The sequence below is a fragment of the Dromiciops gliroides genome, chromosome 6, assembly GCF_019393635.1.
Source record: "Dromiciops gliroides isolate mDroGli1 chromosome 6, mDroGli1.pri, whole genome shotgun sequence".
NCBI classification, from domain to species: Eukaryota; Metazoa; Chordata; class Mammalia; order Microbiotheria; family Microbiotheriidae; genus Dromiciops; species Dromiciops gliroides.
The window spans coordinates 83,055,161-83,075,314 of record NC_057866.1 but is presented as its reverse complement, the minus strand read 5'-3'; the positions used below and the strand labels follow the sequence as shown (position 1 = coordinate 83,075,314).

General features: G+C 35.7%; 1 protein-coding gene across 1 annotated transcript in view; it reads right to left on the bottom strand.

Moving 5' to 3' along the window:
• LOC122732021 (ornithine decarboxylase antizyme 1-like) overlaps nucleotides 1-20,154 on the bottom strand; it is a 146,922-nt gene that overhangs the window by 14,121 nt on the left and 112,647 nt on the right. The window contains 1 exon segment of the mRNA XM_043972223.1: nucleotides 12,502-12,642. Coding sequence (XP_043828158.1) covers nucleotides 12,502-12,642 — 141 coding nt within the window.

Below are 20,154 nucleotides of genomic sequence, written 5' to 3'. Positions count from 1 at the left end.
AAAATCTGTGACTCTTGAAAGGTTGTGACCAAGGGTCTGAAGAGGGCCATTAAAAGAAAGGTAATAAGAAAGAGAAACTCCCCAGTCCAATCTTTTGAAAATAAAAATAAACCAATGATTCTCCCCCCACCTCTCACTCCCTCCATTCATATACAACTATATACACATAATATAGAGAAAAGAGCACTGAGTTAGAAGTTGTAAGATTTAATTCCCAGATTTGCTATTTACTACACGTGAAACCTTGGACAAGTCACTAGCCTCTTATGTCTAAAGTGAAGAAATTGTGTGTATATAAGCATATGTATATGTATATATGCAGACATAGATATTTTTATGTATAGATATATATATATATATATAAAATAGTAACATGGATGCTAGTTTGACAATATACACAGGTGTGATTATAATCATTAAATAACATGAAATTATTTCAGGAAATATGATGCCTTGATGATAGTACAAAATGATATTAAAGAATCTTGGCTTAAGAGATGGGCTAGATACCTAACTGCCCAACCTGGAGAGTATAATATATCTGTGTTCATGAGCAACTAGTAACAAAGCTAGAGAGGGAGTTATACCCTAGTGCCAAGGTGTGATGAGTACAAACAATGACTTGGTGTAGCTCTAGGAGTTGAGACATTTTTTGTTTGTTTGTTTGTTTTTTACCTGAAATAATGCCCTTTTTTACCTGAAACAATGCCAAAGTCACTTATTTTCTTTCTTTTTTTTATAATAAATACTTTTATTTATAAGTTTGAGTTACAATTTTTATTCCTCTTTTCCCCCCTCCCTCCCCTCTCACTGACTTGGCAAACAATCAGATATGGGTTATACATGTATGATTAGGCAAAAATTGCCATATTTGTCATTTTGTACAAGAAAACTTGATTAAAAGAAACAAAATAAAGTAAAAAATAGAATGCTTCATTCTGTTCCATTAAAATTAGTTCTATTTTTGGAGGTGGATAGTATATTTCATCAATAGTCCTTAGGGATTGTCTTGGATCATTGTATTTTGGGGAATAGTTAAGGCATTCACAGTTTTTCATCAAACAAAATTGTTCTGTGCACAATGTTCTCTTGGTTCTGTTTCCTTCACTATACATCATTTCAGGTCTTTTCAGGCCTTTCTGAAGTCATCCTGCTTGTCATTTCTTAAAAAATAATATTCCATTACCATAATACACCACAGTTTGTTTAGTCATTCCCCTATTGATGGGCATTCCTTTGATTTCCAATTCTGAGTTAAGGAATTTTGAAGATTGGTAGGAAAGGAAAGTGAATGTCCTGAGAGTGAGTAGAGGCACATGGGTACAAAACCTACAAATTCACAGACACTGTGAGAGGCTGAGGCATAGAACTAGCATTTGTAACCTGAAGTTCATAGTCCCCTAAGAGGTCCACAAATGGATTTCATGAGATCTATGAATGCCAATGGGATAAAATTACCTCACAGCATTTCTTCACTTATTTAAAAATTATAAGAATAAGATCTACAACAGTGTCAAAGTCAGATAGAAACAGGGACCACTAATCAATACATATGTATATCTGTGGGATGCATATTCAGTTCATTTAAAAATGTAATATTATCTATATTTTACTATATTTTTGTTTATTTTGCTCAATATTTCCCGATTACATTTTAAACTGGTTCATACCATACTCAGGACTATGGTAGGATACAGTTAGCATGTCAGACATGTGTTTGATACCTCTGGTCTAGAGGTTTCACAAGACTGGACAAAGGGATCCATTACATAAAAAAGCTCAATGGACCCCTGAGTTAGAGCCAGAAACATCATCCAGGATAAGGGAGCATGGAAGGAGAGACGATGAAGGAGGGCGTGGGTCATTAAAAAGAAACTGTAGAGATCATACATGGTTGCAGGTCTTTTGTCTCTGAAATTAGTACATATCCATAAATTATTTACCAGTATGAAATGGACAAAAATGAAATCTGTGAGATGGCAAGTATCAGGCACCATAGAAAGAGTGCTAGAACCAGGAGTCAGGAATACCTGAGTTCAAAACCATCTTCAGAAAATTAGCTGTGCAACATTGTATGAGTCACTTGACCTTGTTTACCTCAGTTTCTTCATCTGTAAAATAATTTCGAGAAGGAAATGCCAATCTCCTCTAGTATCTTTGCTAAGAAAGCCCCCAAAACAGGTCATGAAAAATTGGATATAAATAAAAAAGCAAATGAACAACAAGGAAACTGGAAAATCAGATTTCAGCTAGTACACTCCCCCCCCCCCGCCCCCGCCCTGAATTGGGCATAGCTGAGATTGTCTAATGGCTGGTGTTTCAGAAATAAAATACCTATGGGTATGAACCTAGACACATGACTTGGATAGAAAATTCCCTAGAGATCATCTAATCCAAACTAGTCTTTTTATAGATGAGAAAATTGAAACCTCAGAAGGGGAAGTGACTTGGAAAGTGTTATTTGGTGATTTCACAGTAGAGGAATCATTTAAAATTCCTGGTTGTACCATTGGTCCTGTCCAACGGAAATATTTCTTATAATCTTACATTAACATCTTATGACTTAGAACTGGAAAACATAAAATTCTCTTTTTAACATCTGCTATAGTACACCACATTCATTGGAGCAAGTGCAGCCTCAAACTCATGGAAGTCTAGGGAATTAAGACCTAAATCTAATATAGATAGATTTCCCATTTCTAGGTTTTAAAATCTTTTATTTGGCAATCTCTGCATTCACTATCATCAGCTTCTGAATGCAATTCAAACCACACATTACATTTGCAAGTAGGGATTGTGGATTCTCCTCTCACTTTTAACCACACATTTTAAGTATAGCTTTAGCATCTCATGGAAGATAGTTTTAAACTGAGAAAGTGAGATTTAACAAAAGAAACTCCTCAACCTTAGGATTAATCCCAAAACAAAGGCAATTTAGAGTTGTCCACAATGGTAGCAATTGCAAGACCATATGGTGAAAGGAACAGAGGGAGATAGCTTGGTTAGAATAAAAACTGAGTTCTCAAACTCCTCTACTGGGATATAGGGAAATAATTTGAATTATAATCTGAACAGTTTTGATGAACTGGGGTGGGGGAAGGGCATTAGTAATTAGAGAAATAAAGTGGCGATGAAATTGTCAAATGACCCATGAGATATGCCCACTGGTTGAACATGTGACCTTAGGCAAGTCACTTGCCATCATGAACCAGGTTTTCCTATCTCAAAAGTGATGTTAATAACATATTCCCTTGGATAATGTTTACAAAGTGCTTTTGGATACTTGGATGAAAGGCTCCATTTAAATGTAAAGTAGTGTTATTATTCAAATCCCCCCTCTGCTAAGTAGTTTGCAGCAGGTGTATTAAAGGAGCCTGAACATATATGGAGGAAATGAAAATTGGCTCTTTCAATGATGGAAATCTAGTTATTCAGATTCTACCACTCCAAAGCAGGGAGCAGAGGTGCTTATTAACTATTTCCAAACAGATGATGGCATATACGAATCCTCAAGTGGAGCGAGACCAATCTGTCCTCTCCCCATATTGTTGGAGCAAGAAGCTGACATAAAAATAAAGTGACAGAGAGTCTGATTATAATCCTGCTCAAAACACCTCCCATTAGCATGCTGTTGTGATACCTTGAACCTCTGCTCAACTCTAGTATTGGAAAAATTAATATGTTCCTGTTTTCTCCTCTCTAATCTATAATTATCAACATCTATGGAGACACCTCCCATCCATGCCCCTCTCAGTTTTCTTTTTGGTGCAACAATTAGGAATCATTCACCTTGATACTGTTCTTTCATCTGTTTTGAAACAATGGTAACTCAACAAATGAAATTGTGTAGCATGGAAATTATCTTTTTGAGTTGTGGTTTTCTGGGGGGAAAAAATCTCTGACTGCCAGAGTAATTATCACTGAAATCATTGTGAACTGACTAACCTCTAAAACAGCCTGACATTCATTGCTGGCTACTAATTACTGTACATACGGCCCATGCTTTAATTGCAGGATGTAGGAGGGTACTTTCTCCAAATGCACCACATTACAAGAGGGACATGATCGACAATTATCAAGATCATTAAATTTGCTGCCCGGAATGAGTTAGCTATGGGGACGAGTGACATTTGTCAAAATGAGTCGGTGTATTTGGTGGAGGGCAGGAGGCTAGGACCCATAGAGGATTCTAATGAAGCTCCTGGAATGAGTGATTTTAATTATTTACTCTAAGGAAGGTATGGAAGTTATAGGCTTTCTCCAGAGAAAAGGGTAAGTTCTAAGCAGGATACATCAAACCCCTGAGTGAATTAAAATCAATGTCTGAGATGAATCCAACCCAACAATTTGGAGGTTGTCTGCAAGCAACACAAAATAAAAGCTACTGGAGACTGCCTTCTACTGGTAAAATTATACAGAGTAGAAAGAACTAAGCACTGGAAAACCTTGGTACCTTGGTCTGGTTCTGCTGTCTGTCCTAAACAAATCACTTCTCTCTGAACTTATTTTCTCATCTGTAAAATAAAATGATTAGACTGATGTGTCTCATACTCTTTGACTCATATTCATTGTTGTGACATCAGTGGTAGGGGAAGGAAACCTACTTACAAATCTGGGGTAATCTAGGTTCAGACATTGTGCTTTCTGAATATCTACTACATATTGTAGTGACACCTGTGATCGTGAGAGCAACCTTTGCAATGTGGGGTTTTGTCCTAGACTCAACTGGATCAGGTTACTTTCTAGAAAAGTCTGACCCTAGTCTGGGAAAATCAGGCTTTTCTCACTCTTTCTTGCTTATTTTTCCTCCCTTCACAGATCTGAGGAAAATTTTTATTATGACTTAAGAGTAAAATATTCCTTAAAAAGGATTAAGACAGTAAAAGTGCTTAATGTACAAGGTACATATGATATATATGATAGGTATTCATTTCCTCTACAATAAAATATGTGTATATTTTTTTAAGCCAGAGTCTTGCTATCTTGCCCAGACTGACCATGCAGGGGATATACATATGCCCAATCACTCTACTGATAGCTGGCAAATTCTGACATGATCAGTTTCATATCAAGGCCATTTTGTCCCTCCTTAGGCAACTTGGTATCCTCGTACTTCCACCCTTCCCTACCTCTCCTAGCGGAAAAGTATATTAAAACCAAACTTAGTGTGGACACCCAATCTCTATAGCTCACTACAGTTCAGTTCCAGAACTCCAGAGATCTGGCAGGCTCATCTTCCTTACGATTACAGATGTACACATCCATGCTTGACCATAAAAAAACAAACAACAACAAAAATAAAACCTTTTAAGGCACAAAAGTCTTATGAGCAAATGTTAACATATATTTGAAGCATTCATCATTCCAAGCATTCCCTCTCAGTAGGTAAAGACAACTTTAAAGGATTATGGATAACACAGTTTACCTTCAAATCAGGCCTGACCTACCCAAACAACTCATTAGGTCTTCTGAACCTTGGAATCAAGCCAGTATATTTAGTTCTTACTGTTACAACATCCTTCTGATTGTGGTGATCTTTTCCACTGGGGAAAAAATAATGGTATGCTTGAAGAAAGTAACTTCAAATGAACAAAGAGTATCAGATTCAGAAATCTAGGGACTTTCAAAATCATAAGTATTAACCAAGACTAAGAATATAATCTACCCTGATCACTCTACACTTAGGAAAAGAAGCACAAAGCAAAAAAGACAGGCAGATCATTGAGGTCCATTCACCAGTTCATTTGGACAAATACCTATTCTCTTTATTTTTTATTCTCTTACTTTTTCTCAATTACACATAAAAATATTGTTTTGTTTTTTATTTTTAGTTCCAAATTCTCTCCTTCCCTCCTTTCCCTCTCCACCCTTGAAAAGACAAGCAATTTTATATATTTTATACATATGCAGTTATGAAACACATTTCCATATTAGCCATTTTGCAAAAGAAAATACAGACCAAAAACAAAACAAAACAAAACAAAACAAAAAACCAAGAAAACTAAAGAAAGTAAGAAAAATAAGTTTCAATCTGCATTCAGACTCCATCCATTCTTTCTCTGGAGGTGGATAGCATTTTTCACGCTAAGTCCTTCAAAATTTCCTTAGATCATTGTTTTCCTGAGAACAGCTAAGTCATTTACAATTGATCATTTTATAATATTGCTGTCACTGTGTATACTGTTCTGCTTTTTCTCATTTCACTTTGCAATAGTAAGTGTTCTTCGGTTTTTCTAAAAGGATGCTGCTCAACATTTTTTGTGGTACAATAATATTCTGTCACAATCATATACTCCAACTTATATAGACATTACCCAATTTATGGCCATTACCCCAATTTCCAATTCTTTGTGACCACAAAAAGAAATGCTATAAATATTTCTGTACATATTGGCTTTTTTTTCTTTGATCATTTTGTGATTTAGACATAATAACAGTATTGTTGGGTCACAGGGTATGCCTTTGGGCATAGTTCTCTTTCCAGAATGACTGGATCTGTTCAAAACTCTACCAACAATGCAATAGTGTCCCAATTGTTCTGCATCCCCTCCAACATTCATCATTTTGCTTTTCTGTTATATTAGCCAATTCAATAAGTGTGAGGTGGAATATCAGAGGTGTTTTGTTTGCATTTCTCTAATCAAAAGTGGGTTAGAAAGGGCAGCTAGGTGGCACAGTGGATAGAGCACTGGCCCTGGAGTCAGGAGTACCTGAGTTAAAATCTGGCCTCAGACACTTGACACTTCTAGCTGTGTGACCCTGGGCAAGTCATTTAACTCCAATTGCCTCACCCTCCCCCCCAAAAAAAGTGGGTTAGAGCATTTTTTCATGTGACCATAGATAGTTTTAATTTCTTCTTCTGAAAACTACCTGGTCCAATTATTTGACCATTGATCAATTGGACAATGACATATTATAAATTTGTCTCTATATATTTGAGAAATGAGGCCTTTAGCAGAGAAAGGCTATAAGTTTTTCCTTAATTTTCTGCATTCCTTGTAGTCTTGACTGCATTGGTTTTGTCTGTGCAAAATTTTCTCAATTTGATATAAACATAAGAATTCACTTTACATTTTGTAATGCTTTCTATCTTTTGTTTGGTGATAACTTTCTCCCTTTTCCATAAATCTGACAGGAAAAATAGTCTAAGATCCTCTAATATACTTATAATATCACCTTTATGTCTAAATCATGTTCTATTTTGACTTTATCTCAGTACACAGTGTGAGATGTTATTCTATACATAGTTTCTGTCCAACTTCTTTCCAATTTTCCCAGAAATTTTTTGTCAAATAGTGATTTTTTGTTTCAAAATGCTAGGTGTTCCTAAGGGTTTACCAAACACTACATTCCTGTGGTAGTTAACCACTGTGTATTGTGCAGCTAATCTATTTCACTGATCTACTACTTTAATTATTAGCCAATAACTGGTTGTTTTGATGATTATCACTTTGTATTATAGTTTGAGTTCTGGTAAGGCTTCCTTTATATTTTTTTTCATCAATTCCCTTAATATTCTTTACTTTGTTCTCTTTCAGATGAATTTTCAAATTATTTTTTCTAACAATATAAAATAATTTTTTGGTAGTTTGACTAAAATGGCACTGAATAAGTACATCAATTGATGTAAAATGGTCATTTTTATTATATTGGTTCAGCCCACCTATAAGCAATTGCTATTTGTTTTCCAATTAAATACATCTGACTTTATTTGTGTGAAAAGTGATTTATAAATTTGCTCTTATAGATGCTGTGTTGTTTCTTGGTAGAGTGCCTCCCAAGTATTTTATATTGCCTGCAGTTATTTTAAATGTAATTTCTCTTTCTATGTCTTCCTGATAGACTTGATTGGCAACATAGAATTGGTAATGATTGATGGGGATTTCTTTTATATTTTCCAATGTGTCTGAAGTTAATTATTTTAATTAGCTTGTTTTTTTTTTTTTTACAAATAATGCTTATTAATGGTTTTAAAAAGGAAAGTCCCATTTACTTCTGTTTTCTACTGTGGGTATTTTTTGTGTGTTTTTTTGTTTTTTTTTAGTGAGGCAATTGGGGTTAAGTGACTTGCCCAGGGTCACACAGGTAGTAAGTGTTAAGTGTCTGAGGCCAGATTTGAACTCAGGTACTCCTAACTCCAGGGCCAGTGCTCTATGCACTGCACCACCTAGCTGCCCCTCTACTGTTTTTTAATAGTGTAAGAATTGATTGCAGTTTGGGGACCCCATCTTGGCGAAAATTAGAAAGCCGAAGTTGTGCCCCACATGTCTCCCTCCACCCAGCAGAAGTATGCACAGAAAACCTGAGCCCCAGCTCCCTCCACTAATCGTGGATACACAAGGAAACCCCATGTCCCAGCTAGCCTTGGGCACTGCCCCTAGGGGTGCCAGTAAATTGGCTTGGGGTGTGTGGTTGGTCGTCCCAGATTTCCCATGAGAGAAGGTTTTTTGTTGTTGTTGTTGTTTTTCCTGGGGGTAGAAGAAAGGGAGGAGAGCAGAGAGGAGGAGGAGAAGAGAAGTAGGGGGAGGAGACAAGAAGAGGAAGAGAGAGAGAAGAGTTCAGAGTGGCAGGAGAGAGTTAAATGTAGATACACAGGGGGATAGAGAGAGAGAGAGTTAGATGGGAAGCAGCTGAGTCTGGTGGGCGTGTTTACAGGTCTTATTTCCTACTTTTCTTTGTCCTTATTTCTAAATTGGTTCTCATCAATAAACACTGGGTTTTTGTTTATTTGAAAGGAGGCTTTTTAATCTCTTTTCTTTTCAGTCTGGGAGGAACTGTTGGGGAGGGGGCAGTTCTTCCCATATTAAATTTGGCCCTTAAAGATTGGTGACTGGTACTGTGCTTAATGAACCTGGGGGATCTTTTAAAACTCCCCTTACAATAGAAATGAGCATCATGTTTTGCCAAAAGCATTTTCTGCATCTATTGAAATAATCATATGGATTTTGTTGGATTTCTTATTGATATTTTCAATTATGCCACTAGTTTTCCTAAAATTGAACCAGACCTATATTTTTGGTATGAATCCCATGTAGTCATACTGTAATATCCCTGTCATATATTTCTGTAATCTCCTTGATAGTATTTTTTAGGGGGGAGGGGGGTTTGCAAGGCAATGAGGATTAAGTGACTTGCCCAGGGTCACAAAGCCAGTAAGTGTCAAGTGCCTGAGGCCAGATTTGAACTCAGGTCCTCCTGAATCCAGGGCTGGTGCTTTATCCACTGCACCACCTAGCTGCCCCTCCTTCATAGTATTTTATTTTAAAATTTCCATCATATTCATTAGCAAAATTGGTTCATAGTTTTCTTTCTCTGTTTTAACTTTTCCTAATTTATATATTGGCACCATACTTGTGTTGTAAAAAAGGAATTTGGTGGGATTCTTTCCTTGCCAATTTTTTACAAATAGATTACTTAGAATTACAATTAATTGTTCTTTAAATGTTTCATAGAGTTGACTTGTGAGTCTTCTGGTCCTTGGGATTTTTAATTTTCTTACAGAGCTCATTGATGACTTTGTTCAGTTTCTTTCTTAGATAGGGTTATTTAAATATTCTATATCCTCATCTGTTAATCTGGGAAATTTAAATGTTCATGCTATATAGGGCAAAGTATCCCTTAATATTTGCTTTGTTTTTATATTAATTGGTGTGAATTCACCCTTTTCATTTTCAATACTGGTAATTTGATTTTCTTCTTTTTAAAAATCAAATTAATCAATAGTTTATCATTTCATTTTATTCATAAAACCAGCTACTAGTTTTATTTATTAGTTCAATGATTTTCTTACTCTAAGTTTTATTAAGCTCTCTTTTAATTTACCAATTTCAATTTAATAGGGAATTTTAATTTATTCTTTCTCTAATGTTTAGTTATATGTTCAATTCATTGATCTCTTTTTCTATTTTACTAATGTAAGCATTTAGAGATATAAATTTTTCCCTAAGTACTGCTTTGGCTGCAACCCATAAACTTTGGTATGTTGTTTCATTATTTTTGTTCTGATAATGAAATTAATTGTTTTTATAATTTGTTCTTTCATTCACTTTCTTTAAAATTAGATTATTTTGTTTCCAATTAAATTTTAATCTATGTTCACATGACCGTTTATTAAACATATTTTATCACAATTATGGTTTGAAGGGATGCCTTCAACTTTTCTGCTTTGCTGCATTTGATTATGAGGTTTTTATGGCCTAAAACATGGAAAATATTTGTGAAGGTACCATGTACCATTGAGAAAAAAGACATACTTCTTTCTATTCCCATTCACTTTTCTCCAAAGGTCTACCATACTACCATATCTAACTTTTCTAAAAGTCTATTTATCTCCTTAAAGTTTTTCTATTTTTTATTGTTAAATTTATTTAGTACCTAAAGAAGAAAGTTGAGTTCTCCCCTAGTATAATTTTACTATTTTTACTCCGATAATTCATTTAGCTCTTCCTTTATGAATTTAGAAGCATTTCTGATTATATCAGGCTGAAATAAGGAGGCTTATTATAACCACTATTATTGAACATTGTACTAGAAATGTTAGCTTTAGCAATAAAAGAAGAAAGAGAAGTTGAAGGAATTAGAATAGGCAATGAGGAAACAAAGCAATCATTCTTTTTCTTTTTTTAATTGAATAGAATTTAATTTTCCAAAATATATGTAAAATCAAATTTTGACATCAACTTTTTGAAACTTTGTGTTTCAACTTCTCTTCCTCCCTCCCTTCCCATCCCCCACCCACAAGAGTAGTCATGGAAAACATTCACACATTAGCTAGGTTGAGAGAGAAAACTGTCAAGAAACAAAACTTCAGATTAAGGAATTTCAAAGAGGAAAAAAAATTACAAATGTGTTTCCATCTGTTTTCAGATACTATCAGTTCTTTCTCTGTAGATGGGTTGCTATTTTCATAAGTCCTTCAGGGTCATATTGGATCATTGCCTTGCTGAAAATAACCACATGCTTTTTAGCAGATCATCTTACACTATTGCTGTTATTTTGTATACAGTACATTTCACTCTGCTTCAGTTCATGTAGGTCTTTCCAGGTTTTTCTGATTGTATCCTGTTTATCATAACCTGTATATAGTAACTTAAACTTGACAGAGAATTTTCTTCATAATAGCCCAGCAAAGTAGGTACCATAATATGTTTTGTCATTATAATCAATCATCATAACTATTTCCCTCCATCCTATTCCCTTCCCATGATATTTACTCCCCTCACCAGTCTGTGATCAGAGCCTCAGACGCTGTTGGTGCTGAAGAATCTGAGGGATACTGGAAGCATTGTCTGCTCCTGGCTGTTCAGCCAAACAGTAGGTGATCAGAATTGCCCTCTTTTGCTGAAAAATAGTCTAACTCTGTTCTTATGTGCATTAGGCTGCTCTGGGTTTTTGTTTGTTTGTTTGCTTCTTTGCTTGTTTGTTTTGTTTTGTTTTGTTTTGTTTTGTTTTTTACCATATTATTTGGACATGAGTGGACTGGTTTATCTGGAGCTTGTCACAGCTTCTCCTTGCCATCTTGGCTCAGTCCCCCATTCTTTTTCAAAAGATAAGATGTAATACTTTCAGAATCCTTAAAAAAAAGCTCAAAACAATTAACAACTTTAGCAAGTTGCAGGATATAAAATAAACATAAATCATTAGCATTTCTACTTATGACTAGAAAAGTCCAACAGCAAGAGATAGAAAGATAAATTTCATTTAAAATAACTGTAGACAATACAAAGTATTTGGGAATCTATCTGCCAAGACAAACTCAGGAACTATAAGAACAGAATTGTAAACACTTTTTGAACAAATAAAATTAGATCTAAAAATTGGAAAAATATCAATTTCTCTTGGGAAGACCAAGCTAATATAATAAAAATGACAATTCTATCTAAATTGATTTACTTATTAAGTGCCATGCCAATCAAAATACCAAAAAATTATTTTATAGAGATAGCAAAAATAATAACAAAATTCATCTGGAAGAAAATAAAAGCTCAAGAATATCAAGGAAATGAAAGGAAAAATGCAAAGGAAGATAGCATAACCATACTAGATCTTAAACTATACTATAAAGTGGCAAATAAATAGAGTGGTTGGTCAGCAGAATAGGTTATGCTCACAAGAAACAATAGTAAATGAATACAGTAATCTTCTGTTTGACATAAACAAAGACTCCAGATTCTCCAATAGGAACACACTAGTTGACAAAAGAAAACAAAAACAACACCAACAAAAAACTACTGGGAAACTGTAAAATAGTATAGTAAGAACTTTTCCAAATGGAAAAAGAGGTACAAAAACTCACAGAAGAAAACAGTTGAGTCATGAGAGTTAGAGTCAAGATGATGGAGGAAAGACAGTGACTTGCCTGAGCTCTCCCTAAGAACTCTCCAAATACCTTCAAATAATTCTGTAAGGCATTTCCTGGAGCAGCAGAGCCCACAAAGGAACAGGGAAATTATTTTAGTGTCAAAGACAACTTAGAAGATCTGCAGGAAAGGTCTGTTGTACCAGGGTAAGAAGGAAGTGCAGTCCAGTGCCAGCTGCACCAGCACAGGCTGCAACAGTGCAGACCCAGCCCCAGCAAACCAGGAGCAGGCCTTGTGAATCACTGAATCAGGGGCAGCAGCAACTGCTTCTAAAACTCTTGGCCTACAGACAGTAAGGGGGTCAAAAAATTGGTTAGAAGGAGATTACATATGCCTTTTTGCTAGCACTGAGGCAGGACTCTGTTGTTTTACCCATATTCCCATCCAGGTCACATTCTTGGGTGGAAGTCACAAGCAAAGGAGGAGCACAAGCACACCAGAGCTTGCAGCCAGTGGAACTAGACAACCCTCACAGTTCTAGGGAGGAAAAACATATTTGTGGTTGCCTGCAGACCAGAGCAGAGGCCTGAAATGTAGTAAACATACCTTGCCTTAAAGCATACCACCTTGAAAGAACTAAAACCTTGTAATTCTCAGAAAACAACTACACAAACCTCCAAAAGCTTGGGACAGTGCTCCCTCCATCCTGGAAACAATTTAACTATTGTGGAGCCAGAATCAGGATAACATAAGATTTATCAGTTTCTACAATAAAGGATCTGAGGGCTTGGGATATGATATTCTGGAGGGCAAAGGAACTGGAACTACAGCCAAGGATCACATACCCAGCTAACCTGAGTATAATCCTTTAGGGGGGAAAATGGGCTTTCAATGAAAGAGAACTGAATAGAAAATTTGACTTTCAAATACAAGACTCAAGAGAAGCATATAAAGTCAAACAGGAAAAAGAAGTCATAGGGGATATTAAAAGGTTAAACTGTTTACATTCCTACACGGGAAGATGATCCTTGTAACTCATAAGAACTTTCTCATTATTAGAGCAGATATATGGAGTATATAGAGACAGAGGGCACAGGTGTGAGTTGAATATGAAGGGATGATATCTTTAAAAAATATAATTAAGGAGGAAGAGAGGAATCCACTGGAAGAAAAGGAAAGGGAGAGGTGTAATGGGCAAAAGTAGGTTATATAGTGAGGGGAAGATGAGGGAGGTGCCAGGAAGTGAGGCAACCTTACTCTAATCAGAATTGGCTCAAAGAGGGAATAACACACATACTATATTGGGTATAGAAATCTATCTTACCCTGCAGGAAAGTAGGTGGGGAAGGGGCTAAGGGGAGAAGGGGTGATAGAATGGAAGACAGAGTGGGGGAGGGGTCACTGGGAAGAAAAAACACTTGAAGAGGGATAGGGTGAAAGGGGATAGAGAATATAATAAATGGCATTGGCAGGGAATAGGATGGAGAGAAATACAATTAGCAATAGTAACTGTGACAAAAGTTTTGAAGTTTGTTTGATAAAGATCTCATTTTGCAAACTTATAGAGAACTGAGTCAAATTTATTAAAAGAAATGAGAGTAATCCAAGAAAAGTATAAAAAGAGAGTCAAAAGCTTTGTAAAAGTGACACAAAAATGCTGGGGGAAAAATAACTTGAAAAGAACTCCCACAAAATTAGAATTGACCAAATGGGAAAAAAAGAGTTGCAAAGGCTCACTTTAGAAAATAATTCTTTTTTTTTTTTAGTTTATAATATTTTTCCTATTACATGTAAAGATAGTTGTCAATATTCATTTTTTTAAAGTTTTTGAGTTCCAGTTCTCTCTCTTTGCTCCCCCTTCCCCAAGAAAAGCAAGCAATATGATATAGGTTATACATGCACAATCATGTTAAACATATTTCCATATTAGTCTTGTTGTGAAATAAAAATCAGAAGAAAACAGAAAAACCACCTGAAAGAAAATCAAAATAGTATACCTCAATCTACATTCAGACTCTATAGTCCTTTATCTGGATGTGGATAGGATTTTCCATCATGACTTTTTTGGAATTGTCTTAGATTATTACATTCATTGCTGAAAACAGCCAAGTTTATAATAATTAATCATCACAAAATGTTGCTGAATACAATGGAATGCTATTGTGCTATAAGAAACGATGAGGAGGAGGAGTTCAGAGAAACCTGGAGGGTCTTGCGTGGACTGGTGAGCAGAACCAGAAGAACATCGTACACAGTATCATCAACATTGAGTGTTGATCTACTGTGATGGATTATATTCTTCTCACCAATGCAATGGTACAGAAGAGTTCTAGGGAACTCATGATAGAAGAGGATCTCCAAATCCAGGGGAAAAAAAAAAAAAAAGAACTGTGGACTATAGATGCTGAATGAACCATACTATTTCTTTTGTTTTAGGTACTCATGTTTTTCTATTTTGAGGTTTTTCATCATTGCTCTGATTTTTCTCTTATAACAGGACTAATGCAGAAATAGGATTAATGTTATTATGTGTATATGTAGATAGATAGATAGATAGATAGATAGATGGATAGATGATAGATAGATAGATAGATAGATAGATATAACCTATATCAGATTACCTGTTGCCTAGGGGAGAGGGGAAGGAAGGAGAAAAATCTGAAATTGGAAAGCTTGTATAAACAAAAGTTGAGAACTATCTTTATGTGTAACAGGAAAAAATAAAATACTTTATTAATTAAAAAAAATGTTGCTGTTACCATGTATAATGTTTTTCTGGTTCCTCTCACTTCCCTCCATATCACTCCACTTAAGTCTTTCCAGGTTTTTTTCTGAAATCTGCTTCCTCATCATTTATTATAACAAAATAGTGTTACATTATATTCATATAGCACAACTTTTTCAACTATTCCCCAATTGATGACCATCCCTTCAATCTCCAATTATTAGCCACCACAAAAAAAAAAAAAAGCTACTATAAATAGATGTGGGTCCTTTTGCCTTTTTTTTTTTAATTAATTTTTTTTTTTGAGGCAATTGGGGTTAAGTGACTTGCCCTGGATCACACACCTAGTAAGTGTTAAGTGCCTGAGGCCAGATTTGAACTCACGTCTTCCTGATTCCAGGGCCAGTGCTCTATCCACTGCGCCACCTAGCTGCCCCCCTTTTCCCTTTTTTAATGATATCCTCAGGATGAAGACCTAGTAGTAGTATTGCGGGGTCAAAGGATATACAAAATTTTTTAGTCCTTTGGGGATAGATACAAATTGCTCTCCAGAATGGTTGGATCAGTTCACCACTCCACCAACAATGCATTAGAGTTGCAATTTTCTGACATCTCCAACATTCATCATTTTCCTTTTTTGTCATATTAGCCAATCTGATAACTGTGAGGTGGTACCTTGGAGGTGTTTTAATGTGCATTTCTCTTATCAATAGTTATATAGTGCATTTTTATATGAGTATAGATAGTTTCAATTTCTTCATCTAAAAACTGCCTATTCATATCCTTTGACCATCTATCAATTGGGGAGTGACTTTTATTCATATACAATTGATTCAGTGCTCTATATATTTGAGAAATGAGGATTTATGAGAAACACTGTCTCTAAAATATATTTTCTAGCTTTCTGCTTTCTTTCTAATCTTGGTTGCACTTGATTTGTTTGTGCAAAAACCTTTTTTTTTTTTTGGTGAGGTAATTGGGGTTAAGTGACTTGCCCAGGGTCACACAGCTAGCAAGTGTCAAGTGTCTGAGGACAGATTTGAACTCAGGTCCTCCTGAATCTAGGGCCGATGTTCTATCCACTGTGCCACCTAGCTGCCCCTGTGCAAAAACTTTTAAATTTAATGTGATGAAAATGATCGATTTTGCATTTCATAATGTTCTCTATCTCATTGGTCATGCATTCTTCCCCTCTCCATAGATATAATAGTAAACTATTTCTTTCTCTCCTAATTTGCCTATGGTAGCACCTTTCATGTGTAAATCATATAACTGTTTTTATTGGAGCTGCTAAAGAGTAAAGTTTTCTCTTTTTTCCTTTTTTTAAAGTTATACATGTAGAGTAATGCAAAACATTTCAATATTATGTTGTGAAAGAAAACGGGCAAAAACCTCAAGAAAAATAAGCCCCAAAATATGCTTCAATCTGTATTCAGATGCCATCAGTATTTTCTCTGGGGATGGATACGATTTTTCATAAGTCCTTCAGAATTTTCTTGTATTATTTTATTGCTGAGAATATCCAAGTCATTAATAGCTGATCATCTTACAATATTGTTACTTTGTGCATAGTACATTTCAGTTTGCATTGGCTCGTGTTAGTCTTTCTAGGTTTTTCTGAGAGCATTCTGCTCAGAATTCCTTATAGCAAAATAATGTTCCATAATAATCGCATACCAAAATTTGTTCAGCCATCCCCCAATTGATAAAGCATCTCCTCATTTTCAAATGTTTTGCCACTAGAAAACAGCTGCTAAAACTATTTTTATACATATAGGAGCTTTTTCCTTTTTGTTTTTTATCTCTTTTTGGATCCAAAAATAATACAAGACAATTCTGAAGGACTTATGACATATTTCTTTTCTGTAACTGCTTTGAAATTGTTGTCTTCTTCTGGGCTTCTGTGTTGATCTTTCCTGTAATCATTGTAACTTGATATAGTGTAGTTCTTTTTTGTTCTTTGTTATTTTTTCCAGGCTTTTTCTTGACATTTAACTTCATATTAAAGTTGTGCTCTGCTCCTGTAATGGAGGGGTCACTGTTCCAAACTTCAGACTTTTCTTCTTGCTCTTTTTAGAGCTAACTCTGGAGGTTTATAGGTTTTTCCTGCATTTTCTAGATCACATATAATAATAGAAGGAAAAAGATAAATGGTGTGTGGGAGTGGGTTGAGGAGAGGGCTCAATAAAATACTCTGAGAGTAAAGTAACAATCCTCTGTAATTAATCTTGAGTTTCAGAATTCTGTAAAGTAGCATAATGAATTATTTAAATTAGGAGCGTCTTGTAAAAATGCATCCTAGATCATTAGAACATATAAAATATGTAACTTTATGAAACTGGTAGAAACTTTAGATAAAAGAATATAACAGAACTCCCAAAATATAAAATGTTAGAGATGAGGATTTATCATAACTCTACTAGGTTGTAAGCTGTGTGAAGGTAGAGAAAATATTACTATTGCTGGAACTCTACTGAAAATAACTTCAGCTTAGTTTTGATGAAGTGTTAATGCAATACCATGCCATTAACCTGTGCTTCACTGGCTTAGTCTTCCAGAAACCAAAGTAATTTTCATTTACCAATGAGGATTGTGACATTACCTGATTACCCACAATGGCCCAGCAGCCAAATGTTTTTAGTAATCATATTTCCTGAATGAACCTATAATCAACATGCACAATCTAAGGCATTTAACCCTAGAAGGAAAATATATTATTCTCCAACACAGACAATATACATGATTCAATTTGAATTTTTGATTTGTTGAGTATAATTTAAGAAGTTGCTTTTCTGGAAAAATACCCAACAACTCTCTATGTATTTAAATGAAGTCTATCTTCTTGAACACTATGTATTGTATAACATTAGTTATGGTGGAATGAGTAGTAGCACAGTTAGGTTAGGGGATCTAGTTTCCAATACTACTCCAAATAATTAATACCAGTGAACCAAGAATCAAGCTTCTAAACTGTTAGAATCTCAGTCTTACTATCTATAAAGTGAATATAATAATAATAATCCTACCTACCTCACAGGATTATATGCATACATATATTCATATGGAGAGAGAGAGAGAGAGAGAGAGAGAGAGAGAGAGAATTGTGAAAAAAAATATTCATTTACCTTTGTACCTGCTTCCCATGCTCGTTTGGTAGAGCAAGAATGCTAATGCATACACATTACCTAGAAGTCAACAACTTTCAAGGAATTTTGAAGTGTTTTCTTTCCACTGAGAAACAATGAAGCTGGGATGGAGAGAAACCATGCAGAGAAATGAAGGAAGAGATGTGTGAAATGACGCCACCTTCTGGAGACTTACTGTAGAAGACTTCCTCCCATGAAGCGAAGGTCTTTGAGGGCAAGACCAGGAGTCTTTTCTTTGGCGTCAGGAAGTGACACGGGCGAGTGGGAGGAGGAAGGATGAGACTGGCGCTCGGTCTCTCGCTCTTTCCTCTGGACTCTGGTGGAGAAGGGAGCTAGAAATGTGCTCTCCCTTTAATAGATAGGAATCTAGGCCTTTCTCTCTCTTTACCAAATTCTTATTCTCCTTAATAAATGCTTAAAAGTCTAACTCTTGCTAAAGCTTATAATTTATTGGCGACCACTCATTAGATATTTTAGACAGACTAGCTAGAATTTTAGTCCTTAACACCTTGTAATGTGACATAGTGTGTATGGAGGTGGAGGGAGAGAGACAAGAGGATATGAGATTGGACAGCCCAGTATATCAGGGTTCAAGAGAACACAGGAACAAAATTCACACACTTTTCTTTCTTTTTCTTCCTTGTAATTCTATTTGATTTATCACTTCCCTTTCCCTAGGCCAATGAGTGGTAAAGAGGAAAAAAAAAACTTCAAACCCTTGGATGCAGACATTGACGTCTGCTGATGAAAACCTGTTCCTTTAAATCTTTTGTGTTCCTATGCTATCTGTGGTAAAATAATGGAATTTGGCAGATGCCCAGGGGTCTGACTTGATTAACTTAATTAACTTGATTAAGTACCCACTTAAAGATGATTGGACTTTAGCCACACCTTGCTGCACCTGTTAAACCTAGTCTAAACTTGGCCAACCCTGAGAAGGAATGCTCTCAGAGTCTGTGGACTGTGTCATCAATTGGGAATCAGTCTCATCCACTTAATCTGAAGGACCTCCCCTTTGGGGGAGGGACAAAAAGATAGAAAAAGGGACTCCAACAGGAAGTTGCTCTATGTCTCTCTCTCTCTGGCCTTGGAGGAGCTTTCAGAGTGGGCTGAACAGCTGACTCCCATAGAAATAATGGACCCCTGGTGGTGAGTTAATAAAATCCAGCTCTTTAAATTATTTGAGCTGAAAGTAAGTTTGGATTTTGAGACAGCCTTTGCCAGAGCCAGGGAGATTATCCATTTTCCTCTTTCTCTATTCCCTTGTCCTTGACTTTTAATAAAACCTGATTTCTTTGTGGAAAAGAGGCTGTTAAACTCCTTTCTTATTGGCCTAGGAGAAATAACTAAAAAGGGCAGTTTGGAGGGGAGGAAGCTTTGGACCTAGAGGTCCTGCATTATTTTCTGAACCTCAGTATAACAGCGAGTCACCCAATTAACTCTCCCCATATTAAATTTGGCCCCTAAAATCCAAAGTTGCTATTAAAATACAGGTTATCTACAATTATTTATGGTCAAGCCAATAAGTGTGGTCAAGCAATGGTGTGAGATTGATAAAGGGGAAGTTAACTAACTGAAAAAGAAGAGATTTGACTCAACTCACACTGAGGTGGTGGGGGATGTGAGGAAATTAGAGAATTCTAACATTATTGATCTCTGAGATATCTATACCCAATAGACTCCTTCTAAACCTAGAAATAGACAAAGATGAAAAGAGCCAATTGGCAGTGGTAGGTGAAAATTGATATGTTTGTTCAGGTAACCATATTCTACACAGTACACAGCCAATGTCCTAGAGATAAAAGCTATATACATAGTCAAAAGAGATATTAGGTAGTGTGTGGCAAACTGTAACTGTTAGCAAATTCATTTGTCCTAACTCAGATAGGCATAAGGTATAGGTATCTTCCACTGGAAAAAATGGGTTGCTGTTTTGTATTTTTTTAATACTGTCACCTATACAACCCTTTTGTATGCCAAGTTA